The following is a 25,799-nucleotide window of genomic DNA, read 5'->3' on the forward strand; positions in this document are numbered from 1 at the left end:
TAACTTATCACAGGATGAGGTCTACAGGTACCTTAAAGTGAACCAGAGATGGGCTGGAGAAAAAAAAAATTATACATACCTGGGGCTTCCTCTAGTCCCCTCCAGGGTGATCGCTCCCTCGCCACCCTCCTACGCTGTCTAGATCTTCTGCAATTTGCCCTGGAAAGTCCTCCAGTTTGGGGCATACTGCGCATGCATGTCCCGGCAGTGCGCACCCCCAGGAGCAGCAAACGGGGAACATGCGTAGCTGGACTGCACCGACTGTCTGGGACGAATTGTGGAGAATCCAGGTGGTGCAGGATGGTGGCGAGGTAGCCATCAGCCTGTAAGGGGGCTGGAGGAAGCCCCAGGTACGTATAATTTTTTTTTTCTCTCCAGCCCATCACAGGTACACTTTAAGGGCTGGTTTACACTGAAGGCAGACAAAAAACATGTACATTTTAACTGATCAATGATTATGAGCTTGTGCTTTCATAGACTTTTGAAAAAGCTTTCCGTTAAAACGCATAGATGTAAACTGACCCATTGAGAAACGTAAGATTCCTGTGCATCAGCTGTGCATTGCATTACAGCTCACTACAACAGATTCAATGTAAACCAGTCCTATTGCTCAGAGCGAGGGGTCTACAGACAGGCTTACAGATCTGGACTTGCTCTAATAAATTAAGAAACCATGCTGATCAATTGCTTACGATCGTATCTGTGGAAGATCTATTTCAATACGGTGTCCTGTATTGCGAAATATTTGGATGGATGCTTCCGCCACTTTGTCATCATCCATACGAAGGCACTGGAGTAAGGATTCATATGTTTCTGCTGAGTGAAATGCAGTCGGGTGGGTGAAGGACAAAACCTACATATAGAGTAATTAGAAAAGAAGGTACACATTAAGCCACTAGATTTGTCAGGCTGATAAGTTCCACTTCTATACTATGAGAACACTCACATACTTGGGGCAAGTACAGCCGAGTCCCCATTATTCGGGATTCAGGCAACCGAAAGTCTCAACTAACTGGCATGCCTGAGGGGATAATGGGGCCTCTTTTGGGGGGGATGTCTGCGGGTGCTGGCAGGCTTTAAAATACCAACTGAGCCTCCAGCAATGTCTGGCTGTCTCTGTATCTCCTCGCAGACTTCTGGAAGCTTCCGGTGTCTGTGTACAGAAGCCGGCGTGTCACCTGACCCAATGCAGGTCAGGTGACATGTTGGCTTGCATGCACGGGGGAAGCTAGGAAGTTGTTCGAAGCCCGCGAGGAGGTACAGAGGCTGCCAGACATCACTGGAGGCTCGATAAGTAGTTCAGGGGGGAGGTTTGTGCTATTTCAAATGGTTGCTCAAGCAACCAGCAAGCACATGTTTCCGGCATCAGGCAATCCCCACTGGTGCCGGATACTGGGGTCTGTACTGTAACCACAGCAGCTTTAAAAGTAGTGTAGATGCTACACGAACACTGTATTATTTACTATACCAGCCAATTAAAAAGAAAGAACATTTACTTTAAATTATTTACAGTGATAAGAACAACTAAAATTCAGTGGCCAAGACATTTTGAATCAACTGCGTTTACCTTTAACAGTTCTAATCCAGCTCTTATTGCGGAATCAGGACTCACGCCCTCCTCTTCATCATCTACTGTCCCCTCAATAGACTTATTCATCAGTTTCACTAAAGCACTGTAAGTACAAGGACACACGTCTAATATTATTCCTAATGACTCACAATGCAAAGTACTACAGAAAACCTAAAATTATGCTGGCCAATAAAAGTCAAAAAAAAAAAAAAAAAAAAAAAAAAGGAGAAGCTAAAGGGAAGCTGCATGTACAGTATAAGTAAACACCGCATGGCAAGGCTCAGGAATAGAACAAGAGCAGAAATCAATGTTACTACAATAGCCTAAACATCTGGCATAGAGAACGGTCATTACAGTTTTCATCAAAATAAAGATCCAAGCGTACATGTTTCTCCACAATCCACAACTCCATCAATAGCAGTGAAGTATCACCACAGCAGCACCATAGAAAAGGAACCCTTCATTGTAGAAACATCAGAGGTGACATCCTAACAAAAACAACAGACAGCAGGTTCCTATGCATAATGTAAATTAAGTGAGTGAGAAGAGGTGACCAGAGAGGAAGACAGAGGAACATTGCTAGTAGTGTGTAGATTGCGTGTAGGGTGGTATCTGGAAGCAAGTTTATTTATATAAGATGGAGATAGGTTGTAAAGAGGTTTGTAGGCGGGAGTCAGGATTTTGAATTGTATCCTTTGTGAAAATGGCAGAAAGTGAAGAGACTGAGAGGGGAATAGGGCTGGAGAAGCAGGACGAGACGTGAATGAGTCGTGCAGCGCACAGATTTGGGCAGAAACTATAAGGAGAAAATATTGAATAGTTGAAGAAGCGCATTTTGAAATAATGGCAATAAGAAAAAACAAACAAAAAACTGCAGGATGAATTGTATACATTAGACACAGCAGGGTAGATGATTATTTTTTTAAAACATTGCAGAGGATTTCCTGGAGAAGGGATAGATATCTTTATTTTTACCAATGGAAAATAAACAGCAGCATACCTGATTGCTTCTGAATCTATATGCACAGGAGCAATTCTTTCCAGTAAGAATTTCACCATTTCCAAGAATGGGTTAGTGGGCTGCTTTGGATTAGCAAGCTTCCGAGCAATTTCCCTCTATGATATAAAAATAGACACTGATCAGTCACAACTCCATAGGAAAAAAAAAGCGGCCTGTATTCTGCCAGGACAAGTATGCTCTCAACTTATACATTTTTATTGTAAACAAAAAAAAAGCAATTTTATTCATTATTTTATTTACACTACAGATCCTCTTTAACCACTTCACCACTGAGGGGTTTTACCCCCTGACCACCAGAGCAATTTTCACCTTTCAGCGCTCCTTCCATTCATTCGTCTATAACTTTATTATTACTTATCGCAATGAAATGAACTATATCTAGTTTTTTCCGCCACCAATTAGGCTTTCTTTAGGTGGGACGTTATGCCAAGAATTATTTTATTCTAAATGTGTTTTAATGGGAAAATAGGAAAAATGTGGGAAAAAAATTAATTATTTTCCAGTTTTCGGCCATTATAGTTTTTAAATAATGCATGCTACTGTAATTAAATCCCATGAAATGTATTTGCCCTTTTGTCCCGGTTATAAAACTGTTTAAATTATGTCCCTATCACAATGTTTGGCGCCAATATTTTATTTGGAAATAAAGGTGCATTTTTTTCAGTTTTGCATCCATCCCTAATTACAAGCCCATAGTTTATAAAGTAACAGTGTTGTACCCTCTTGACATACATATTTAAAAAGTTCAGTCCCTAAGGTAACTATTTATGTATTTTTTTAATTGTAATTTTTTTTATTTTTTTTTAATTACAAAAAAAAAAAATGGGGAGTGTGGGAAGTAATGAGTTAATTTTTTGTGTAACACTAATTTTTTTCTATGTAAAAAATGCTTAGGGTGTAGTTTTACTATTTGGCCACAAGATGGCAACAGTAACTTTTTGTTTATTGCGACCTGTGAGCGTCCTTCCGGACGCTCGCAGGAAGTACAAGGAGGCTGTGAGTGTTTGTTATTTTTCACAATGATCGCGCTGCCCATCGGAGAGCAGCGGATCATTGCGGGGCTTAGATCAACGAACGGGAATGGATTTTCCCGTTCATTGATCTCCGGGCGAGCGGGCGGCGGCGTGTTTACTAGCGGCATGCAGCGTGTTTACGAGTGGGAGCGCGGGCAGTGGCGGGAGCGCGGAAAGTACGGATTTCTCCGTTCCTGGGGGTTGAAGGATGGAAAAAGGGACGGAGAAATTCGTAGGGGCGGGGGTAAAGTGGTTAAAGTACCCCTGTGAACTCATGGTTTCCTTTATTAAAACAAACAAACAAAAAATGCACCACATCATTACTTACCTACTCTGCCCTTCCCTCGCTGTATTGTCATCCCTCTCATCTCTGCCTTTCCCTCGCAGTGTCCTCTCCTAAACCAAAGCTTTTTCACAACAGAACAGCACCTTTCTGTTGTGAAAACGTTGGGGTATACGAGAGGACACTGCGGGGGAATGACAGAAATGACAGGGCTGAAAATACAGCGAGGGAAGAGAAGAGTAGGTATGGAATGATGTGGGTTTTTTTAAGCGCACAAACGTTTGCAGCTCTCCTGCACATTGATATTCAGAGAAAGGCTGAGGAGTGGGCGTGATCAAGGTTAAAGGGCGCTCTTAGGGAGGGACTGGGCAGGTACAGAGGAGGTTAGCTGTCACTTCCTCCCTGCCCATATTCAATGTCCATCCCAGTCAAAGATTTTGGGATAGTAGTGTGGGGACCCCTGGTGACACTGGATGGTAAGGACAGTGCTGTGACAAATGTCACAGCACCGCACACAAAGCCTAATTAAACTGTAAACCACGCACTCAGGGTTCTTTAAGGTCAGTTCCAATAGGACAGCTGTAAATCCAGGTTACAGCTGCTATTGCACACAGAAATGTCTTTCATAGTCTTTAAAAAGCTTACACAGGAAGGAAGGGCTGAAACCATTTATCCATAAGGAATGCTGATGCCACCTTTCACAGTTACATACAATTATATATGGAGGATTCCTGAGAACAGCAATAGAAGAGTAGACTAAAAAAAATTGATGGGGAAAATAAAAAAACAAACAGAAAGGTATGGACTAGGCCGTAAATTAGTAATTAGATATTAAAGACAAATTAAATACAGTCAAGCTTGAGGCTAAAAACTGACTTATTCCATATGTGTACCTTGTAGATTAGCTATAATGAAACCATGCAAGTCATGAAGTTACAGTAATGTTATATAAAAGACATTCCTTACCACACAAACATCTGCTTGTTTACATGAACACGACGGGCTAATAAGCATCTCCAGTTGCGCTCTAAGCTTCTCATCATCTCCCAACACCTGGTTGAACTTCTTTACAAAATCTTGTGCTTTCCCAGGATCAGGTAAGTTTTCTAAATTTAATAAAAATAGTTTGAATTCTAAACAGTTAAAAGACAAAAACACGTGTATCCACCCCAGGGCAGGATTTACCATCAGGCACTATAAGCACGTTCCTACAGGCGCCTGATGATGGAAAGGCGGCTCACTCCTCTACCCAAATGCCTCCCTCCAGGCTTAACTATGCTGAGTCCTGAGTGGAGTGTAATTGAGAGGTTACTCAACAGGGAATTGACATTCCACTGACCAGATCGCTCTTCATTTAGGTTCCCCTTTATCTATTAATACTTGGGGGCACCTCTAGCTACTTAATATTGAGGACAGCTCTGGCTACCTAATACTAAGGGGCACCTGTAGCTACCAATGGCCGGCAATTAAAGGGAGGTGTGACAGCTGGGGTAGCCAGCGCATTTGCGGTGCTGTTCAGTGGGTGTTTGTCGGTTCATAGAGGGTGATGGTGTCTTGTGTGCCGGGTCATCAGTGCCTATAGGCTGCTGTGATGTAAATCCAGGCCTGATCCACACCCATTTATACCCATAATTCATGCAGGACCTTGAAAAGGCACCACTGAAAATATCTCAACAGACATGAACAGCAGAACTTCTTATCAAATGCAGACCAGGTTTATGATGTGTACAAATATATCACCTTATTTATCACATTGTCTGCACATCATGTGCGCCTATTTTGCTGCTGCTCGCATCAGTGGAAATGTTAGTATTTAAATTTGATCCTTCTCAGCAAGATGGCCCCAACCCTGGGAGTACTTCTGGGTCAGATGCTGTACGTCACAGCTCGTGTAGAGCTGTCTGTTAAGGGATGAGCCGTGATTAGCCAGTGTGCCCACAGGGGGGCTGGCTGTGATCAATGATGAGGAGCAGAGTGGGGGCGGAGACAGGGGTGCAATAGACGCAAGAGCTCTGTTTGTGCCTGGCTGCAAGTTTTTGACTTCGTAGACGAAAAAATTCCAGACACTGAATGGGGGACACTGGCGGCTGCAGCATGAAAATGATTACATCGAGAGGTATGTCTGTATTAAAGCAACATGCCTATGGAAACAGTTTCTTCTGCCAAAAATGACTAAAGGTTACCTTTAAGACTCCCCCCATTAACCCTCTAGTAAGTGAGGTCAATTGCTATCCACCGCTCACTTAAAACAAGTGTGGCCAGCCACGTGACATCGGGAGCCTATGGAGAATGCTGCTGTATGCTGACAGGCTGCAGAGACGAAGAGACACTGATCGAGCAGGTATTAGTCTTCCCCTGCACTGCTATTGGATGAGAGTGATCGAGAGAGAGACGGAGCAGGCGTCCTTACCTGCTCTGCCCCCCTCACCCCTATAGTTACCTCCACGGGACAACTGCAAACAGAGCTGTCTCTACCCTGGTCATAGCAGTCTAGTTCCCATTCACTGTGATTAAAATATGTGCAATTTTACTGCCAATGTCAACATGGGCTTTGTGGCAAATCTGTCCAGCTTTTTAGCATCTAATTTTTCTCTGCTACACAAGTTCCTCAAATTATCTACAACATAGTCTAAATTCAATCTATGCATTCTGCATAATGAAAGAACATAGCGTTTTTAGGATTTAAAGTACTTAGAACCTGGATTTGAAAATCTTACAAAACTTGTGTAAATAAGCTGTATAGGCTGTGACGCAAACTGCAAATTGGACACACGAGTTTAAGAGGGTGAAGCTAAAGACCACCAGCTTTTCTGGATAAACACGAACATAAAAAGCTGGTACATAAATGGGACACTATATTTAAAAAAGTGTTATAATGCTGAAAAGATTGTTTAAAGTGTACTTGAAACAGTACAATGCGCCTCATTTATTCTTACCTGGTGCTTCCGCCAGCGTCATGGGGACTGTGGTATCCCTCGCCATTCTCCCCGGCTGCTCTGTTGTCGAAGGCTCTCCTTTAGTATATTGTTCAGTTGAGGCCAGTTGTGGTGTTCTTTGCTCTACTGCGCAAAACGATCCCAGGGAGCGCGCGGGTAGCCTGGCTGCGCATGTGCAGAACACAACTGAAGAAAATATTGGAGGCAATCCTGGGACAACAGAATGGCTGGGGAGGACGGTGAGGGAGCCTACGGTACTCATGGGGCTGGAGGAAGCCCCAGGGAAGAATACACACACCAATTTTTAATGTCTCAGGGTTCCTTTAAAAAACCCTGTGTAAAGGCAATCAGTGTCTATATTTTGTGACAAATACTCACTTGCTATTGTCATTAGCTTTCCAAACATAGCTGAATTGTTTGCTTCTGACTGTGGAAAGGAAGAAAAACACATTTAGATATACAGTAAAAGGCATACTTCATCACGTTGCATTATCACTTGCACTTATTTGTCTAAACAATTTTACATTTAGAAAGATTTAAATATACCTATGTGACAGCTTGGTAAAAGGACTGCATGCCAGAACAAAAATGGAAACTAGGCTTTGCCCTGATAAATGAAAACCTAAGAGTATATTAAGAAACTGAGATCACCGACATAAGACGACTAACCTACTGAAGTAGAAAATACAGACTTATTCATAAAGGCGGAAGTGTTGATTATGAATAGTGAAGTCCTAACGAGACCAAAAAAGGACACAGGACTACCTGTAGGAGGGGGATAAACAGAAAAACTCCAGTCCAAGTCCAAGTGACCTTTTAAAACTACATTAAAGGAAAAAGTATTCAATTTCGAATTTAATTTTATTGACATTTTAAGGCTTGTAAGTTTAGAAAGTAAAGACCCATTTATTGTAATGCTTGCTTTTAAGCTTTGTATCACACAGGGAAACAGATATTAATTCTCAGAAACCCTGAGGAAGTGCAAGGCATGGGACAGACTTCCTGTGCCTATGTACACCAGTCATTTATAACCTAACTTGCAAAACCTCCTGGCCACAAAACGCGAGGTCAGGCAATTGCTTATCACTCATATCTGTACAGTGTTCTCCCCAGGCTCTTTTAGCCGGGTGCTCCACCCGGCTAGATTTGGTGACCACCCGGCTGTCATCGGCTCACCTCCTAACCTCCTCCTATGCTGTAAGCAGAGTTGCCCTGCATTTTCATCTCGACCCACCCGGCTACTTTTTCATGCCACCCGGCTACTATTTCATGCCACCCGGCTGGAAAAAAATTCTGGGGAGAACACTGTCTGTACATGCATTTAACTGATTACAGATAAGTTTTACTTTGGTTTTTGCTTTGGTTTTTGTCCTAGAGGTCTGCCCCGCCCCTTCCTGCAACCCACAAGTCAGTGGATCTCAACTGCCAGTAATGGTCATCTCTGTGGTGGCTTGCCATCCTTTGGAGTTTTTCTTTAAATAATGTCTGATTGTCCTGATAGTGAAAGAGTGAGAGAAAATCCCCTTAAAGAGGACACAAACAACTATACAAGCCTGTCAAAGGTTATTACCCTTTCCCACTCAATTAAAAACAAAGGTTTGGCTAACTACAGTATATAAGCACTAACGTAGTCAAGTTATGCATGACGACAAGGTGGGGCATACATGGGAAAACAATACTAGCTGAGCAAAAAAAATTTAAGAGCGCTTGAAGCGAGAGGAATACGTAGGCTGCTATCTTAATTCTGTAGTAAACAATAACATTTGCCTGACGTATGTGCCAATGCTCTGCCTGTAATATTTTAGGTCACTGACTAAAAAACAAAACAAAACTATACAGATCAGATGCTTTGACTCTAGTCTGACTCTACTGGCTGCACGCTTGTTACAGGCATGTGCCTCAAAAACTACTAAAGCCAAAAGATCAGAATGACAGCCAGGCAAATGGTATAGTTTATAAAGAGAAAATAGGAAGTCAGGTTCTGTACAATGTCCCGTAAAAATTACAAGCCTTTATAGAATCAGATAAAACCAGTATCAACGGGTAGCTGTATTGTTTATAAAGGAATGAAACTGGTATCCTCTGTATTCACAGATCAATAGTGGCTCTTCCCTTCTTATATGTGCAGACTGTAGGCATACACTCTGCATCTGATACAAACATGTCGCATAACTTTATTTAAACAGGCGTGTTTTGGATAAGTTATGTTATAAAGAGTCTGGACAAGTGTGTTGCATAAACCTTTAAATATGGAGAATGTATAATTTCCCCTGGTGTTCCTCCCACGCTATGCTTGCATGTACCCCTCTTTATTTGGTTGTTGTGTATTTGAACTCACTATGTTCTTATACTGTACCATAAACCCTTAGCACTTTACTTATGTCTACATAACTCTGCTGCTGCTATCTTTTGTAACCTGCACCTTGTACCACACCTGTAGCACCTGCATCTTGTACCACCTTATTGTACTTGTATTTGTGTAAATGTCTAGTTCTCCTATGTCAGGTATGTGTTTGACATATACAAATCTATGCACAAATCCTGCCCGACCTACATCTCTGATCTGGTCAGCAGATACACACCTGGCAACCCACTTCGCTCCTCCAATGACCTCCTCCTAACCACTCCATGCTCAACTGCAGGACTTCACTAGAGCCGCCCCCATTCTGTGAAAGACTCTCCCACTGCCAATCAGACTTGCCCCCTTCCGACACCTTCAAATAAGTCCTCAAAACTCACCTCTTCAAGAGGGCCTACCCCACCTCATTGCTGCCCTAACTCTTTGCTGAGAACCTCTTGATGCAGCCCCCTCCTATCGTGTCACCCCCCCTCCCTTTAGACAGTAATCCTTTGGCAGCGCCCTCCCTTCCTTGGGTATCATAGCGGATCTTGCACGCTGCCATAGAAAAGTATGAACTAGTATTTATTGGGACTACTACTCCAGTTTACAATTTGGTATTGTGTGTATTAAAACTTATTACCTGGATTGTGTTATCTGTCACCCCTATTGTCAGTGTTGAAACCATATTTGTCAAGCGCTGCATAATATGCTGGCGATATATCAATCCAATAATAATAATCTATGTGGCAACAGGCCAACTACAGCCAGCTTTATCTTATTTTAAAGGTTATGCAACCACTCACTCTTAATGAAGTGTGGTGCTAAATGCAAAAAATAAATAAATATATGAACGGTTCACTCTGCAAGTTACTAGGTATGTAGCAGTATACACTTACAGGTGGCTGTTTGTGCAAATCCAACAGTTCCCGGACATGACTTCTCAGCATATTCTGACACTTCCACATTTCGTTCAGTGCCCTGCGTGTAGACAAAAGTAAATGAGTTAAATGTACAACTAAACTACTCTTATGTCTGGTAAAGTACAATATTGGTTATAAAAAGACAGCATAAAAGAGCCTGGCAGAAAATGAGTATGTTCAAAAGTAAAATCCTAGATAATACCGAAAGATTAAAAATTATCCCGGAATTAACAGCTGCTGCTTTTCGGTTTTGCATTCTAAATACTGAAGTACAGCAAAAATAACTCCGCCATAAGAGTCAATACTCACTTGACAGCATTTGGGTCCAAGCTAGCGTACAGATAATAGAGACATTTCATTCTTTCCTCTGTTTCCAGGTTGTGGGGCACAATGTACTGGGCAAAGATTTTTTCTACAAGTAATCTGAGAGACACAAAGTGTTACTGCATAATTAATTTTATACAGCGCTTACTTTCTGCATTTATTAAATGCCTCAAACCCCACCCCCCTCTCACTAATATTCTCTTGTAGATGTGTTCATGACATAGGCCCATTTATCCCAGTTAAAGAGAACCCGAGGTGGGTTTGAAGATTATTATCTGCATACAGCGGCTGGATCTGCCTATACAGCCCAGCCTCTGTTGCTATCCAGATCCCCCCTAAGGTCCCCCTGCACTCTGCAATCCCTCATAAATCACAGCCACGCTGCTGACAAACAGCTTGTCAGAGCTGGCTGTGTTTATCTCTATAGTGTCAGTCTGCTGCTCTCCCCGCCTCCTGCAGAACTCCGGTCCCCGCCTGCATCCCTTCCCTCCCTGCTGATTGGAGGGAAGGGATGGGGGCAGGGACTGGAGCTATGCAGGAGGCGGGGGAGCAGCTGAGACTGACACTACAGATGTAAATACAGCTTCACAGCATGGCTGTGATTTATGAGGGATTGCAGAGTGCAGGGGGACCTTAGGTGGGTTTGGGATAGCAACAGAGGCTGGGCTGTATAGGCAGATCCAGCCTCTGTATGCAGATAACATTCTTTAAACACACCTCGGGTTCTCTTTAAGCCGGGAAAGGCCAGTGACGCGACTGCTGCATATACAAGTAAGTATGGGCACTTAAAGGGATACTTACGTGGGGCTTCTACCAACTTCCTGTAGTCATCCTGTGGAGCCACTCACTGCTCAGGCGCAGGGTGCTATTGCGGACAAGAACAGGTGCAAGGATACGTGTGACAAGGACTGAGCAGGCGCAGTGGCCTGAAACTAACCCGTGGCGGGGGACTGGAGCATCGGTGAGTGGCTGCGTGGGCACAGGACGGCTTCCGGGGCTGGTAGAAGCCCCAGGTAAGTGAAACTTTTTTTTCAGATCACTTAAGTACCCCTTTAAAGCATTTCAGTTATATAGACTAATGAAAGAATGTTAAGAGGGATAGGAAAAAGCATATGGCATGTGTGTGTGGAGAGAGAAAGCAATCTTTAGTATTTAAATGTAACAATGAGAGACAATACAGGTGTGCTGTATTTGATTTGTGTGTGATCATTTAGTGTGGATGCATTAAAAATAGAAGAACAAACACTATGAAGGTTTAAGAACCACTCGAACTAGATAAGTAAATGAAAACCATTAAAAAAAAGAAAGTCTCAAATCTGAAAAAAAAGTTTAGCATCTTCAATTCATTCTACCAGGACAAGTTAAGGTAATCCTGAGAGGAAAAGTGAAAAAATACTAACAAAACAAAAAACAACTAAAGGTGCCCATTACACGATCGACCTTCCGATCGATTAAACAGGATAGTTGTGATGGTGCCAACTAGTATGAAAATCGATTTATCCCATTTACCCACGAGATTGCTTGCTAAATTGTATTTTGTACTTTACCTAGATGGTCTAGAACAGTGCTTAGGCCTAGGTTGCCGGCTATGGGCCAAGTTATTTTCTTTTGCACCCCCCCTCCCTCCCTGCATTGGCAATCTGGCAATAGGAGTGGTTTAACACTCACCTAATCTTCGCTTCCAGCGTCAGGTCGCCATGGTCACAGGGTGTTACGTGACATGCTGTCAGGACGTACCAAACTGCGGGCCGGATTAACAGTGCTTGCAGGCCTGTAGTTAGCCTAGCACTGTTCTAGAAAATCTCCAGGCTCCTTATTGCATTCAGTCTACTCTCCGCCTTGCTGCTATAGCCCGGTGCACGCTGTGCATCTGCACGCCCTCTCTGTACATGTTTCCACACAGCTAGCTGTAGCAGCCATTGCCGGGAGTGACTTGGGCATGAGCAGTGCCTGCGCACAGCCTTGTGGAAGCAGGATCCATGCAGGCACGCAGATTGGACTGTGCATGCACTGGGCTCAGATGGGGGCTACAGCGGCAAGATAAAAGGGAGGCTGGAAGCAATAAGGAGCCTGGAGGTGTCTGAAGAGCTAACAGCATTGAGGTAAGGATATCTCTCTCCCTCTCCCAATCAGGTACACAGGAAATCTAATTGTCATACACAAAGCTAGAGAAACAAAATCCATTGTTCCGATCATCAGTAATTACTGTTATTGTTGTGAATTTAAGTCAATATTTCTACATAACTGAAAACTCACTTAATTTCAAGAATCTAGTGAAATATAAAGTTGATACATACTTGTCATCGATGCTATTTTGATAGTATATATGAAGGAGTTTATCCTTTATCCAGCTCACTTTCTCTGCAGCTTCCTTTCCTGCTTCTGCATGCAGACAGTATTTCTTGTATAGCTGGGCAAGACCCATCATTGCTTCTTTCCTTACTCGCCACTAGATGGAGCACAAGCAATACACTGAGTGAGTCTAACTCAAAGCAAAAAAGTAACCAGACAATTTGTGTACACTTTAAAATGACAGGACTAACATCTCTTAAAGGGAAGGTTCAGGGACAGTTGATAAAAAATAAAAATCCGAATCCACTTACCTGGGGCTTCCTCCAGCCCGTGGCAGGCAGGAGGTGCCCTCGGCGCCGCTCCGCAGGCTCCCGGTGGTCTCCGGTGGCCGACCCGACCTGGCCAGGCCGGCGGCCAGGCCGGGCCTCTTCTGCGCTCCATTGTGCGTTCCACGCCGGCGCGCTGACGTCATCGGACGTCCTCCGGGCTGTACTGCGCAGGCTCAGAACTACTGAGCCTGCGCAGTACAGCCCGGAGGACGTCCGATGACGTCAGCGCGCCGGCGTGGAACGCACAATGGAGCGCAGAAGAGGCCCGACCTGGCCGCTGGCCTGGCCAGGTCGGGTCGGCCACCGGGAGCCTGCGGAGCGGCGCCGAGGGCACCTCCTGCCTGCCACGGGCTGGAGGAAGCCCCAGGTAAGTGGATTCGGATTTTTATTTTTTACCAACTGTCCCTGAACCTTCCCTTTAAAGAATAAGCGACACCCATGCTACCCTAGAAATAAAAAAACACATATATATGTAGATAAATACTACTTCTACTTACATAACAGATGTACTGCGCTATCCACGTAATGATTCCTGTGAATTTTATAAAGGAATAGCAGAAAATCCTATTCTAGGCAGTGGCCATCTTGCCAAGCTAATGCTGACATCATATCCTCCCTAACTCTTTTTTTCCCCCCTCTCTTCTCTTGCTCATTGTGTATTCATTAGCTGCCCTCCTCCCAGAGTCTTTTTTTTTATTTACACATCCAATCACTGAGTCACCTCAGCCTTGCTTGTAAACACAAGTAATCAGCTAGGCAGGGAAATAAATGGAAGAGGAGGAATATATTATAGATAAAAAGAACTCCCAGCATTCAAAAGAACTCCCAGCATTCAACTTTTTGGCACTAGGGCCAGTGCTCCTATAGTATGTAGCTCCAAACCATAACCGCAGAAAAAAGTTTTGAATGCAGGATTAGCATCTTTATTGCTTAATACACTCAGACCAGTTGCTGTTGAAATTTGATTTTTATGGTGACAATACCGCTTTAATAAAAGCATTTTCTAGGTAATACATATGCAGTGTTCTCCCCAGAATTTTTTTCCAGCCGGGTGGCATGAAATAGTAGCCGGGTGGCATGAAAAAGTAGCCGGGTGGGTCGAGATGAAAATGCAGGGCAACTCTGCTTACAGCATAGGAGGAGGTTAGGAGGTGAGCCGATGACAGCCGGGTGGTCACCAAATCTAGCCGGGTGGAGCACCCGGCTAAAAGAGCCTGGGGAGAACACTGCATATGGTATATATTTTTACTTCTGTACATTCCGTACGGCAAGAAAGACACTATGGTTTAAAGTGAAAAACTAACTATAGCAAGTAAATTGTCTATATATCTTATCTAAAGTTTAGATAGTTTGCACAGCAAATCTAGCTGCAAACAGCTTCAACAGTATAAGATTATTTCTTCCTGTGATACGAGAGCAGCCATATTCTGCTCGTCATAACACACAGGCAAGCTGATCTGTATTTCCACCGCTCAGCCTGTGAAAACTCCACTCCACTCTGCAAACTCTGTGTGGTAACACCTCCCCCTCCTCCTTCAGGAAAAAACTCCTCCTCCCCAGACAGAGCTTCCATGAGCACTTGCTACCTGGGACTCAGAATGCCTAGGCGCTGGAGGAACTGTGAGCGAGGCTTGTTTAGTTTATAGGGAATTAGGACATTAAAACAACAAAAAATTATTTGGCTTAAAAGGAATGCCCTATAAAATATATGTAAGGGACACAATTATGCAATGAGTAAAAGTTTATCTCGGATCCACTTTAAGTCACAGGTGTCAAACACAAGGCCCACACCAATTTATGCGTCCCTCAAGAGTTTCAAATCGGCATGGTTGTAAGCTGTATAACAAATGAGTAAATTTATCCTTTCTGAATACTTGTGTTTGTATTGGCGGTCTTTGAAATTTCCATGGAGAGGTGTACGGTTTGTGCACATTCACGTACATTTAAAAGCATGGTGTCTTTGCTGTTCCCACCTATACTGCTGTAAGCTACAAGCAAGCATTCTTTTTAGGCGAGATAGCTGTTAGCAGTTTGATGCTGCCACCCCCTCTAGTGGCCTGGGTTTCCTATAATACGCTTAACACTTCGGTTTGCTGTGAGCAGATTTATGGAATACAGAAAAAAGCACTGTGCTCTCCATTTCGTAGATCATAGAAATCAGAGACCGCACTCAGAAGGCTTTTTCAACCTGTATTCACAGGAAGCCAAGCATGACAAAATACACAACATGTTTTGGGCGTCGCCCTTCCACAAGTGCTCTCCATTTCCACCTTTCTTTTACTGCAGACAGCACCCTGCCTTCACATTCAGAGTAGCCTACCAGGGGAGGGCCCACATTTAGGTATTGCGCCTGAAGTTTATAGGATGCCAACCAGAGACACCCCCTAACAATGTGGCCCAAAACTAAGACCATGTGTCAGATTTTGGCCCTTCAGGTGATTACGTTTTACAACCCTGAGGTAGATATTTAATTTACTTGCTACAGCATAGATTGTATTTTTTGTGACTATACTCTACAACATGGGTGTCAAACTCAATCATGTAAGGGGCTAAAATCTAAAACACAGTCTAAATCACGGGTCAAATTGTTTATTACTCCTTGGCGTTCAATTGATGCGGACTTTCGTCCACGGGAGGGCTATTTTTTTTTTTTAAAACTTGTTTTAAATCATGTAACTAGCACTAGGCTAGCTACATGTGTCCCCTGATCGCCCGATGCTGTGTCCCGCCCTCGATCGCCGCCCGCTATATTTACCGCTCCGGGATCCCGCGAGAGCCGTACTCCCTTTCAGCTTCGGTCGTCGCTATGGCGACGATCGGACATGACGTCTGACGTCATCGACGTCCAGCGCAGTCCCGATCCTTGCCATAGCGACGCCTGGTGGTGACGGAAGAGGCTGTGCCAGAGCGGGCTATATAACGCCGCTGAAGGGGGGGAAGCGGTGGCAATCGGGCAACACATGCAGCTAGCCAAGTGCTAGCTACATGATGTACAAAAAGTAAAAAGAAAAAAAAAATCTCCCTGGGCCATGCTATCCCCTCCGGCGGTAATGGACAAGCTCAGGAGGTTAAAGATATAACATGTAAAGAACAGTCTCCAACTAAGTGGAGTAACTTTAGCAAACATGGAAGGCCAGCTCCACCCCCTTCTGCAGAGTAGCGCAGTGGAGCAGCATAATATTTACCTGCCCCAGTGCTGCTTCGGCAGAAAAGGATCAAGATGACATGATGCCCAAGACCAGATGCTAGCCTTCACTCCCCCATAGCCTTTTTGGTAAGTTGAGGTGGTGAAAGGGGGGGGGGGGGGGTTACTAGCCACACAAGGGGACTTGTTCCCAAGAGGGAGCCCCATGGTAATTTTGCTGGGGGATCCCGTGGGTTGTTGCTGCACCCCTCCTCAAACTGACAATGTTTAAACTAGCAACACTATCACCGGTGTTTTCCTCTGGTTGGGAAGCCCGTGTGCCATCATTCTTTTACTGATTACAACGATGCCCATTTGAAGCTCTGAAAGGCCACATAAAATGGCAAGGAGGGCCGCATTCAGTCCGTGGGCCTTGTGTTTGACACCAGTGATCTACGTAAAGGTAGCACAAAACTGGGAAAGGATCTGGCAGGTTTCACTCCCTCTGCTTACTCTACAAAATAGATTTTTTTTTTATTAGCTTCTACCTTAGGACATACAGCGGTCAGATCGCAATGCAGTCTCTGGTGTTTAACAGCACCGTTCACTTGATTAAAGTGCTAAAAAAAGGAACCCAATTCTAGGACATCCTAATTGCATACATCATCCAACGAGCAATATGTCCTAGAAAAACTTCAGATTTTGAAAATAGATGACTGTTTCAAAATAAAACATTACAACCACTAATCTTTTATAACCAGTCATTCCAAGCAACAGTTTCAACAAGTACTCATACCATAATTGATAAGTTAATAGAAATTAGCTATTTTCTGATGATTTCTTTGGGATGCATCCAATTAAAGAGACACTGAAGCGAAAAAAATATATGATATAATGAATTGGTTGTGTACTATGAATAATTACTAGAAGATTAGCAGCAAAGAAAATATTCTCATATTTTAATTTTCAGGTATATAGTGTGTTTTCTAACATTGCATCATTCTCTAATATGTACAGATTACACAACACTCTGCATTCAAAATGATTCTTTCAGAGCAGTCTGTGAACTAATGACCTCTCCTCTGGCAGATAAAAAGAAAACTGTTTACTTACAGTTGAGATATAAAAAGTCAGAAGACAGCCCTCTCCACGACTTTGAAAGTCGTAGAGATTAATGGCTTTTTTTGCATAGAGATAACAACTGCAGTTTCTTGACTCTTGCTGTACTGGAAACAATTACACTGATGTATCTGATCTTAATGTTTTATTTCTTAGCTGTGCTATACATATAAATCATATCATAATTTTTTTTCGCTTCAGTGTCTCTTTAAATACAAACAAGTATATTATGTGTTAAAAAAGGGTGACATGATAAAGTGGGTATGTGGTAAAGGTGAAAACGGACTGTACTAGGGATATTAGGTGGTAACGCAAATCTTAGGAGCAGTTACGTAGCTATAGAGCTAAGGGCCCCAGTGCAAATGTTAAACGTATAGTGTACCTGAGGCATAAATTACTACAAAACTACATAGTTACCTAAGAAGAAGAAAGTCTCTGGAACCTAATTAGGCTTCCCTTGCTGTCCTCCAGTCCCCCGTTGCTGCTCGCAGACCCTCCAAAGATTACAGACATGGGTTTGTCAGCAATCTCATCAGGGCCGTGCGCCTCTCCAGGCATGAATGTGGCTGTACTGAGCATGTGCGAGTACAGCAGCGCCTGTGCAGTAAGCCTTGCACAAGTGGCTCCATGCTACTGCACACAGAGGAGCTGGAAGATCCGTGAGCAGCAACTGGGGACCAGGGGAGAGCAGAGAAAGCCTCATTAAGATGCAGAGGCATCCCTCTCTGTAGGTATGTGATTTTTGTAGTAATTTACTCCTCGGGTTCTCTAGGTGTAATAATCACAAAACAAATGACCAAAACTGACTGTCCAATGACAGCTTTTATGAGGTAGTGAATGCTAATATGGATATTGGGAATGCTGTAGATGTGATATACTTGGACTTTGCAAAGGCCTTCGACACTGTTCCCCACAGAAGTCTGGTGCAAAAGTTGAGGATGCAAGGACTGGGGAAGAGTTTGTGTGCATGGATAGGGAACTGGCTAATGGACAGAAAACAAAGAGTTGTGGTCAATGGATCGTACTCAAAATGGGAGACTGTTAGCAGTGGGGTCCCACAGGGGTCTGTACTGGGTCCAGTGCTCTTCAATTTATTTATTAATGACCTAGTAGATGCAGTAGTGATCAATGTTGCTATTTTTGCAGATGATACAAAATTGTGCAGAATCATCAACTCTCAGGAAGATAGTGTCATATTGCAACAGGATCTGGATAGGATGGCTATATGGGCACATACATGGCAGATGAAATTAAATGTTGACAAATGTAAAGTCATGCATGTTGGTCGTACCAATGGTCTAGCACCATACAAAATAAATGGGATACAGTTGGGGACATCAAACTCGGAGAAGGACTTAGGAGTACTCATCGACAACAAGTTAAATAATCGTACTCAATGCCAAGCCGCTGCAGCTAAAGCTAACAAAATTTTGGGATGCATTAAAAGGGAAATAAAAACTCGAGATGCTAGCATAATATTGCCCCTGTTTAACTCTCTAGTAAGGCCACATCTGGAATATGGAATTCAGTTCTGGGCACCACATTACAAAAAAGATATTGCAGTTTTAGAGCAGGTGCATAGATGAAAAACAAAATTGATACGTGGGATGGAAGGTCTCACTTATCAAGAAAGGTTAGATAAACTGGGTTTATTTAGTCTAGAGAAAAGACGCCTTAGAGGAGATCTAATTAACATGTATAAATACATCAAAGGGCAATATAATAGCTTGGCGGATGAGCTTTTTGTTCCTAGGCCTTCTCAAAGGACTAGAGGACATGATCTGCGCATGGAGGAAAAATGTTTTAGCCATCTATTTAGGAAAGGGTTCTTTACAGTAAGTGATTAAGATGTGGAATGCATTGCCACAGGAAGTCGTTATGGCAAACTCTATACCTGCATTTAAAGGGGGCTTAGATGCTTTCCTTGTGTTGAAAGACATCCATGGCTACAATTACTAGGTTATGCCTAATGATGTTGATCCAGGGATTTTCTCTGATTGCCATCTGGAGTCGGGAAGGAATTTTTCCCTTTTGGGGCTAATTGGACCATGCCTTGTAAGGGTTTTTTCGCCTTCCCCTGGATCAACAGGGATATGTGAGGGAGCAGGCTGGAGTTGTACTTTGTACTGGTTGAACTCGATGGACGTATGTCTTTTTTCAACCAAAATAACTATGTAACTATGTAAGCAGAGGAAAAATAATTGTTAACGATTACTACTATTCAAAGACATACAGAGATATTTATTACCACTATAGCACCAATAAAGAGCTAATGCAGTGACTGGTTGACAACCTCACGTAGGCACCTCAAGTCCAGGGGCCCTGGTGCGTGTACATGTAATTAAGACACCAGGGAAATTTGCGTGCAGGGTAAAGCTGAAAAACATCTCACCCTGCTCCTGAACAAGTCCTGGACTTTTAATCAATATTCCCCCTCCAGGCCGCCGTGGACTCTGGGGCAAGATTCGGCTGCCAGGTATTGCTGGCTGCCGAATTACGCTGTTTTTATCGTAATTTGAACTCAGTCTTTTGACGGCTCACTTACCCGTTTATCTAAAGTCCTCTCCCGTACAAAACCAAGTAACTGATCATTTACTAAACAAAGATCTTTTCTCCCAGCGGTTATTATGGTTACAATAACATCATGCCGAATTGCTTCTTCCGGATCATGAGACCTCACTTTCAGGAATTCTGCACAGAAAATAAGCCTGCATTACAACCAATACATCTACAAATAGCAGCAACAAAAGGTGCAAAATCTACAAATTAGATGAACAGGAAAAAAATATTTTAGGTTTCCTTTGACTTTAAAAAAAGCATACTTTTTCCCATGTACAAATTAGGATTTTGCAGGCATATAGACAAGTACATAAAATAAACAATTATAACACCATGTAGGATAAATGCAATCATTAAATCAAACACAATCAGCTGTGCAAGAGGAATGAATGGAGCAAGGAAAAGCCAAGTTGTAATAAAAAGTTCAGGTGTCTGAAGACAGTCAGTGTAAAAAATACAAAATGGCAAGACTGAGCATGATAAGATTTACTGCATCAATGAGTTCACCCGCAAAATAACAGGAAACAATGACCGTGACGGCATGTGCATTTGATATGACAACCACCGTACAGACTAGATGCCATCTGAAGACTTGCAAACCCCCCCCCCCCCCACCACCACCAATTCTCCCACCTGCGGGCCAAATTTGGCCCTCAAAGCCATTAAATTCCCCCCCCCCCCCCCCCCCCCCAAGTGGTTTCCCCACTTTGCATTATGTATGGCCCACTCTAGACCACCAGGGAAGTCATATTGGAGGCGAAGCCCTAAAACACCAGGGAAGCCATATGGGTAGGTAGGGGAAAGCACTAAACACCAGGGAACTGTATAGCGTAGGGAGGACCGCTAGACACCAGAGAACTTTATAAGGGAGGAAGGTGGTCAACAGACAGAGGTTAGCCCGCGACTAGGTCCCAGTGTAAAATTTCGGCCCCCGACTAGGTCCCAGTGTACAATTTTGGCCCGCGACTAGGTCCCAGTGTACAATTTCGGCACACTTTGTATTTGAGTTTGACACCCCTAATTTAAAACAAATAATTATGCTGCTTAGTTCGCTTTAAAGATAACCTGCCAATCGGGTCCGCTCTACTGTGCAGACACGAGTCGTCTCCGCAGTACATCGGACCTGATGTAGCTTAGCTATTTCTGCCTGAACCCGATCAGAAAGTGGCTACAGCGCCTACGCTGGATCATGGTAGGTAATTATTTACATCCCCAGCACTGGAACAGAAGGGACGGAGGACCAGCGGTAAGTATCCCCCAAAGGGATTTTTTTTCTCTTACAGATTTTCTTTAAGGTTCACTATGTCATTATACAAACACAATGTTCCTCTTTAAGTACTTGGAGGGAAGTATTGGCTAATGCTGGGCATACACGGTACAGTTTTGTACCGCTCAATCGAGCCGCTGATGGCTCGATTGATAAAATCCGACGTGCCGGATCGATTCCAAGCTCGATACCGCGGGCAGAACAATAGAAGAAAACGAACGGAAGATAAGAAGCGCCCGCGGGGACGCGCTGGAATCGAGCCAACGGCCTGCGGTACAAAACGTACCGTGTATGCCCAGCATTAAAGACTGTGCACTGTACACCCACAAATTAAAGTACAGACTGTGGTACATTTATTATAAAACTGTGTTTTGATTTGCAGTATTTAAAGGAGCGGAAAAAAAAAAGTTAAAAAAAAATGAATTTCAGCAGGCTATCCAAGGATGCTAGAAAATGGCTTACCAGTAAGATCTTTAGCTAGATCTGGATGGTTCATTAAACAGTGACTGGCAAATTTGACACTTTCTAATCTCACAGGAACGTGGATGTCATTAAACCTAGATATAGTTGAGAAGAACAAATGTTAATGAACTGCAAGCTGGTATCACTACCTTTTTTTTGCAATTTCCTAGCTAATTAAAGCTGCTTACACACTACTGGAATCTAGAATGCTTACACAACACATGAATCAACATTTATCTAAATCAACATCTTTCTGTGCAGTCGAAAAGACAGGTTCTTCAGCATGTAATATGCGGATAGAGTGTAGAAAACAGGCGACCCCACCGCCCCCACAGCCATCTACAGAAGGGTAGGAAATGTTTTATGTACGGAACTTATAATATGCATATTTGAAGTTTGTCAGCCGGATGGAATAAAGCTGCTTTTACGCTTTGGAACCTTGCAAGCAGGGCTGTGGAGTCGGTCCAAAAATCCACCGACTCCGACTCAGACTCCTCAGTTTAGGATTCCACCGACTCCGACTCCACGACTCCGACTCCTCTAATTTGCATATTACAATTTTGTTGATTAAAAGTATGTAACATGAAATTCGTCTCATAACTGCCAACGCTTAGGAATTTTACAAGACAACTGAAGTGAGAAGGATATGTTGACTACTATATTTATTCCCTTTAGACTAAAACTAGTCCTTAGTAATAGTACTTGTAAAAGGTACAAACCGGAACAAAGAACATCTATCAGGCCCTAGGCAATGTAAGTGTGGGTACATGTAAGAATGATGTGCAGGTACTCTGCAGGAGAATGAGGAGATTGTAAACAGACAACACCTCTGTGTTCAATGTGCACAGCATTCTCAGTGGATTCCCTGCAGCTCTGTGAGGAGTGCATATGTAGAGTATAGTACTACTGTGTAACAAAGTAAACCTGAGACAGATGAAATTAAAGTTTTATACATACCTGGGGCTTCCTCCAGCCGCCTTCAGGATAATCAGTCCCTCGTTGTCCTCCTCCACCACCTGGATCTTCTGCTATGAGTCCAGGTACTTGAGCCAGTCTGGCGTAGTGCGCATGAACACACTCCGCCGCTAGGAGCATACTACACCTGTGCAGCACTATTGCGCAGGTGCAGAATGCTCCTGGCTGTGGGAGTGGCATGCGGCCGGACTGCGCTGACTGGCTGAATTACCAGGACTCATAGCAGAAGATCCGGGTGGTGGAGGACAGTGAGGGACTGATTAGCCTGAAGGGGGCTGGAGGAAGCCCCAGGTATGTATAAAACTTTACTTTTCATCCGTCTCAGGTACCCTTTAATTTGTAGTCACCAAACCAAATTTTAATAACATATCAAATTATTTGATTTCATCAGCAAAGGGAGTGCATACATTTGCATAAATCCGCATCAGTGCAGAATTATTTCCATCTCATTGACCATCTCTATTAGTGACACAGCTACACATCAGGCTTTATTCTTACAGCATAGATGTTATTTAGTATATATAAGAGATTCCTGTGTACGCATCATATATAGTCACAATCAGATATGTATATCTGACCTTAAAAATACGGGGACTGCTTTATTGAAGCAGCACAAGTAACTAATTTTGATTGGTTTATTTCATTTTTGTAGACTAAGCACAGCTATTACTGTATATATACATTATTTTTAATGACTATTATCTGAGAAATAGAACATTTTATCATATTTTCTATTTTAATTACAGTTACAAATTCATTAGGAGTCGGAGCATTTTTTCCCGACTCCGACTCCAGGCACCCAAAATTGCCCGACTCCACGACTCCGACTCCACGACTCCGACTCCACAGCCCTGCTTGCAAATGCCAGCCTGTCTTCTTTTCTCCGTCAGCATGTAATATGTCAGTTGTAGGAACAGATAAATCCCCAACACACTTCCCACTAACCCAGTCTTTTAAGGCAGAACAGCACAAACAACTATAAGCAAACTTAGAAAAACAAATTAAAATGATCAGTGGTTTTGCGCCCACTCTACACAAACTGTATGTAAATTGGCTGCAACAAGTAAAATGGGGTTACTCACACCCCCACCGAAGTAGTAACAGAGAAAAAAAACTAAAAATTACTCATGCGCCTATTCATCACCTTCCTAAAGCAATATAATGTTTATTCCATAAAAATTTAAATCGAGCAATCATCAAAATACCTGTAAAATCACAAAATTATACACATAAAATGCAAGCAGACACTGGCTAACTTTCTCAGTACTACCCCCTTATAGCAAAACAGTCCGGCACACACCGCGACCGATAACTATAGAAGGCTGGCTGAGTAAACTTCGTAATCCAGTAAATAGTTGCACATAGCTCAAAATCCAGAAGCACCTTTTTGTACACAGAGCTCATAAATTGCACAGAGCCCGAAATAGCACCTTCTTAATGACAGGTAGTTAATCTTTAGTGGTATCTTTAATCCTGAGCCCAATGGCACCTTTTGAATAACAGAGAGTTGCACCTCAGTAGTGCTTTTTACTATAACAGCGCTGTTTCTCTTGTTAATCTTTATATGCCATCAGTCCAATCTTAATGGAAAATAATACAGTTCCAGCGTGTTGTATAGTATGGCAAATAACAAGCCAATTAAATAGCAGCGTCCTACAGCGTCACGTATATTCCAATGATTCATGCGCTGCAGAGATATTGTAAATGTTTATATCACTCACTTAGCCCGTAGGGATAGATGATGTACGCTTAAAGCTTACAGTCCTGCAACGTTCTCTGACAGTAAGAGTCCCGGCCGGTGGCTCTTCTATTGGTCTTTCATCTGTCCCGAGCGTGCACGCTTGCTGGCAAACTTGTTCCGTAGATGGTACCGGAACTTGGAGGGTGACGTCACCTCTAAAGATAACCAATGCCGACTAGTTTCGGTAGGACCGCCTACCTTCCTCAGGGCGTATCTTCATTGGTTCACCAGCTGCCTTTTTACTTCATAGCTCCACCCCTTCTCTCTACGTAGCTCGCTCTCATGCGTGTATATTGTAGCAATACATTTCCTTTAGATCTGCAGGCAAATATATATAAAATCCTATGATCCTATGCAAAAGCAAATAGCTCCACATCTAGATTTAGTCCCTGTGGAGCTAGACTGTTCAATGTGTAAATCCAGTTGGTTTCCCTACGTGACATATTTTGAATGAAGTCACCTCCTCTCCATTCTCTCTCCACCAGCTGAATCGCATAAAATGTAAAAGTCTGTAAGCTTCCACCATGGCATTCTTTAAAATGTTTGCTTAGTGGTGATTTATTATTGCCTTTTTTAATACTATTAACATGCTCTCCAATCCTTGATAAAAGTTTTCTCTTTGTTCTCCCAACGTATTGCTTATTGCAACCACATTCTATAACATATATTACTCCCTTGCTATTGCAGTTCAAATCTCCATATATATCAAATTCTTCCTTTGTCACTGCTAATTTAAATTGTGTGATAGGTGCATTATATCTGGTGTTTTTACAAGGTATACAAAATCCACATCTCTTAAAGGACACTTTTCGCTTTTTTGATTTATTGGTCCCAGTCACAGACCTCGTCCTATGGCGAAGATTTATAGGCGATACGTTTTTTATTTGGAGGGGGGGTGTGGATAGATTACGGGCATTTTTAGATTGGCTAAATGTGAAAAGTGAGTACAATTTGGTGTTTACGAGTGAATTTAGTACGAATCAGGTTAATTTTTTGGATTTAACTATTTTTATTCAAGAGGGGGAAATTAAAACTAAAATATATTTTAAACCACTTGCCGACCAGGGGATTTTACAACTGATCGGTGCTGCGTGGGCTCTAGGGGGATGTCCTGCTGGGGGGGTCTGATCGCCGCCGGCTGCAGTTGCTTAGCGGGGGGGCTCTTCGAAGCCCCCCTCCGCAGCGCTTTCCGCCCTCTCGCCAGCTCCCTCCCTCTCCCTTCCCCTGTGTGCTGCACAGGACGGATTTTCGTCATGCGCATTGAAGGATAGGCTTCAGCCTATCATATGCCGGCGATCCCCGGCCAATCAGAGGCCGGGGATCGCCGATCTGCCTTACGGCGCTGCTGCGCAGCAGCGCCGTATGATGTAAACAGCGGGGATTTCTTCCCCGCCTGTTTACATTTTGCCGGCGAGCCGCCATCGGCGGCTCTCCGGCTGTTCACGGAGACACCCTCCGTGAACTGACATGGAAAGGCCGCTCGATCGAGCGGCCGTTTCCATGGAAACCCGCAGACGACCAGT

General features: G+C 43.3%; 1 protein-coding gene across 1 annotated transcript in view; it reads right to left on the reverse strand.

The window, feature by feature from the left end:
* Positions 1-25,799, reverse strand: part of PDS5A (PDS5 cohesin associated factor A) — a 153,049-nt gene that overhangs the window by 31,287 nt on the left and 95,963 nt on the right. The window contains 10 exon segments of the mRNA XM_068278468.1: positions 693-853; positions 1,568-1,673; positions 2,571-2,686; positions 4,854-4,993; positions 7,202-7,250; positions 10,061-10,142; positions 10,394-10,507; positions 12,706-12,857; positions 19,818-19,963; positions 21,561-21,655. Of these exon segments, the coding sequence (XP_068134569.1) occupies positions 693-853; positions 1,568-1,673; positions 2,571-2,686; positions 4,854-4,993; positions 7,202-7,250; positions 10,061-10,142; positions 10,394-10,507; positions 12,706-12,857; positions 19,818-19,963; positions 21,561-21,655 (1,161 nt within the window).

Source organism: Hyperolius riggenbachi, chromosome 1 (genome assembly GCF_040937935.1).
Source record: "Hyperolius riggenbachi isolate aHypRig1 chromosome 1, aHypRig1.pri, whole genome shotgun sequence".
NCBI lineage: Eukaryota > Metazoa > Chordata > Amphibia > Anura > Hyperoliidae > Hyperolius > Hyperolius riggenbachi.